General features: G+C 36.7%; 1 protein-coding gene across 1 annotated transcript in view; it reads left to right on the forward strand.

The window, feature by feature from the left end:
- The window catches only part of LOC129274918 (sulfotransferase 1C2-like), an 11,790-nt gene extending 8,909 nt beyond the window's left edge, over positions 1–2,881 (forward strand). The window contains exons 6-8 of the mRNA XM_064108688.1: positions 114–208; positions 695–875; positions 2,014–2,881. Coding sequence (XP_063964758.1) covers positions 114–208; positions 695–875; positions 2,014–2,129 — 392 coding nt within the window. The 3' untranslated portion in view covers positions 2,130–2,881. The remainder of the gene's footprint in view (positions 1–113; positions 209–694; positions 876–2,013) is intronic.
- The last annotated feature ends 1,155 nt before the right edge of the window (positions 2,882–4,036 follow it).

The following is a 4,036-nucleotide window of genomic DNA, read 5'->3' on the forward strand; positions in this document are numbered from 1 at the left end:
GCCACTGGTACAAACCTGTACATGGAGAGATGATCACTTATTACATTATCATTTATAATTATTATCATCAATTTTTTTCAAAGGGCACATTTTTTTTTTACCTCTCCCAACAGTTCCCCAAGGATCTTGGTTTGAAAACGTGTTACCATGGTGGAGGAAGAGAAATCATCCTAATGTTCTCTTTCTCAAGTACGAAGATATGAAGAAGGTAGGTTATATTACATTGATTTTATTGCTCACAAAGCTCCTCACATCGAGGCTTCTGCTTTGAAAACGTGTAGCCATGGTAGAGAAAAAGAAATTACCCGAGATTCTTTCTCTTTCTCAAGTACCATGGGTCCAGGGATAAAAAGAAAGGATGGTTTTAATTATTTCATCTTCATCAAAGCAACCATTGCATAATTTTTTGTATAATACCGACAATAATTATAAAGTTGTATTGAATATATACCCCAAAAATAAAAAAAAAATTGGCAGCAATGCTGCAATTGAAATATTTTTCATTGATTTTACTTTTGTAATCATGGAGGTCAAATCTTGACAAAATATTGAAAGGTGTTTTTTCCGTGCGTGCTCTCTTTGCTCGCTCACTCACGGAGTGGATCGTATACAAACAAACCTTGTGACTTTATTATCATTACGCCAATTCCATTATGAGTTTGCCCTTGTCAAGTTTATTCTTCTGATTGCATAGGATCTCCCGAAAGCCGTCAAACAAATCGCCGAATTCATGGGCAAATCTTTTACCGATGACGTCATACAGAAGATAGCGGATGCATCAACATTCAAGGCGATGAAAGAAAGCTCCTCATCGAATCCAGATATTCTGATTAAAGGGCGCATTGATGAGGGCAACAAATCCTTCATGAGAAAAGGTGAATAATTCAAAGTAAATGCGAGGGCAAATATTTTCCATCCCAAAGGCCCCCCCCCCCCTCATCCATTCATTACACGGAACTGCACCACAATACAACTCTTCCTTGATTACTCCTTACACCCCCCCCCCTCGCAACCTTAGGTCTGCTATAGTCCATCCTTATTTGCTGTACCATAATCTCATAATTCATGGGGGGGGGTCGATCATTTCAACATGCTTGGACATTCCTATGGAATAAACTTCCAAAAGAAATCCGCAATGTTTCTTGTCTCTCCACTTAGGTTATTCACACAAGCTTTTAGGTAATTGTTACCCATCCCCCCCCCCTCTTTTAAGTAGGTTTTTTATCTTCCTTCTTTTCTTTTTTCTTTTTCTTTCTCTTTTCTTTTCTTTATTGCGCCATGATGGATACCGGCGTATTTATCCGCCCCAAGAAAAATAAGAACCATCATTCGGTATATCGACATTCTAAAAAACGAAATGTTAAATTAACATTTTAAAAGGTTGGAGGAGTGACAATCTTTTCCATAATGTTCTATCCAACCTTGATAAAGCTGAATCCAACAATTTTAAATGTTGGGTCGGATCATTTAAAATGGTAAATGCAATATTTAGAAAGGGTTGTCACACCTCCAACTTTCAAATGTTGATTTAACATTGTTTTTTTTTACAGTGGACAAGAAACCTAACAGCCACAAAACAAAGAGGATGTTACTTGAAATGATATTGTTGATTGAAATATCAAATTTTACACTTCAGTTTGTTCATTGGGGGAAAATGGATTGAATAACGTATTTACATTGGTAGAGGTACCACGTTATAATGAGCGACTGTGAGATGAATTTTTCCCTTTGAATGTAGAATACTTACTGAGGTAACATATATCACATCACTTAAAAGTTATGTGATATTGACCATGGAAAAATTACATGCATTTAACCATGTTTATAACGATGAACATTGTCGAGTGCTGAAAGGGCTAATAGTTCAAAAGTGAGTGAATAAGATAGAACGAAATAGATTTCTGTAAAAACACATACGAATTTACCATATTACTTTGAATAAAAAATGTTCATTACTATTTCATAACAAAATGGTAGGCTCTATAAAAATATGTATGATATTTTTTTCACCAGGCATTGTGGGAGACTGGAAGAATTATTTCTCAGATGATCAAAACAAACGATTCGATGAGCTTTACAACAAGGAAATGACTGGCTCTGGTCTTGAGATGGATTTCGGGTCCCCGTAAACTTTTCTTTTTCCAGCGAGGACACAATACAGGGGCCGCGGAACCGGGGGGGCTGAGTGGGCTTGAGCCCCCACTTTTACCCAAGCCGTGTACTTGAACGTAAAATTGACCATCAGATTGTGATTTTATGCATGGTGACCCCTCCCCCTTGAAAACCGTTCCACGGACCCCGAGCAGTCGAGTAAATGAAGGACTTCAACAACAACAAAAAACGAACTTTTTATCAAATCGAGTTCAATATCTCTAAATGCTGACATATTTATTGAAATGAACAAGATAAAGTATTGTAGATAAACGTATCCAGGGCGGCTCTGTGGGGGCAGGGTTGCTCCCTCCCCCCCCCCCCTTCATCCTCCATGATTTTCAAGTGGTAAAAAAACAATATATGGGAAAGGGAGAGAAAGAAAAAGAAGAGCGTCAACAAGAAAGGTCTGAGTCATTTGTATAACCCCTTTATATATGTCATTCAGTTGAGAAAATATATGACGTCACCATTAGTTCGTTTAGCCCCACCCCCATCTCACCTATCAAAATACCCTGCCTCCATCACCCACCTGTATCTACGTTCTTCAAAGATATAATCTGTGTTTGTTTAACTCCCCCTCCCCACCCCCCCCCCCCCCTAAAAAAAGAGGGACCACCAGAAGAACTTTCTTTCTTTACTTTAAAAACGTCTTTCAACGAAAGGTTTTGTGAAATTTATTGTGTTTTCGTTTCACCAAAATAAAGATCAAATATACAACAATTCATAATTTTGTGTGTTCATGTGTTCATAATAATTGCCCACGGTTCAAGTACGGTACCTTTAATAGATTGGAACGAAAGCGGGGAGGAAGGTGAGAAAGAAAGTGAGTGAGAGAGTAGGTGCGAAAATGACTGAAAGAGAAAAAGAAAGGAAATTTATAATAAAAACAAGAAAACGAATAGAAGAAAGAAGAAACAAAAGAAATAAAAAGGAGAGGGAGGAAGAAGGAAAGAAAGAAGGTAGGAAATATAAAGAAAAGAATGAATGAATGAATGAATGAAAGAAAGAAAGAAAGAAAGAAAGAAAGAAAGAAAGAAAGAAAGAAAGAAAGAAAGAAAGAAAGAAAGAAAGAAAGAAAGAAAGAAAGAAAGAAAGAAAGAAAGAAAGAAAGAAAGAAGGTGAAAGGAGAAAAAGGAAAATACCAAAAGAAAGCGATCGATTTTTAAAAAGCGTCATGAGCAGGGGATTTGAAAATCTTTGGTCGCCCATGAATACCCCTCCCCCCATTAATCTTCCACATAATATATGTTTGTTCATTGGAAGATACATGTACCCCCCCCCTTTCCTTTTATTAGCATTTTTATCGTAAAATCAGAAAATATCTGAATGTGGATCAATGTGCTATTTCTTTTTTAAAGGTATTTACACTGGACCTCATTCTCAGCAGTTCACTAAAAAAATCCGACTGTGGTTCTCTTGGTCTTTCATTATCTTATATTTCATTGTCTTTCATTATCTATATACACTTTCACACGTTGACACCTCTATTGCCTTTAAAATTTTAATTTACCGTTAATGAAAAATTGTATTTTGTTATTCATCACATGGGGTAGATCTAACGTTAGGATCATCCAAAAGGGGGCATACAAACCCCACCCTAAAGCAATGTACCTTTTTTCCCAATATCAACGTGGGTTTCATTGTCTGTTGATTGAAATAGGAGTTGTGATTGAGCGCTTGATTTGAATAAAATATTTATATAATTGGAAATTCATAATCTGTGTCTTAGGTTTTTGTTCGAGTGTAATCAAACTTGATTTCGTACACTGCAGTCAGGTGTCGGACACTCTCTGTATCGTGTTTGTGTGTTGGATGATGCATGCATGCTGTCGAGAATAAGATTATTTCCATGGATTTTAGTGAATTTCAATGAAAGTTCACG

The sequence above is a fragment of the Lytechinus pictus genome, chromosome 13 (genome assembly GCF_037042905.1).
Source record: "Lytechinus pictus isolate F3 Inbred chromosome 13, Lp3.0, whole genome shotgun sequence".
Lineage (NCBI taxonomy): Eukaryota > Metazoa > Echinodermata > Echinoidea > Temnopleuroida > Toxopneustidae > Lytechinus > Lytechinus pictus.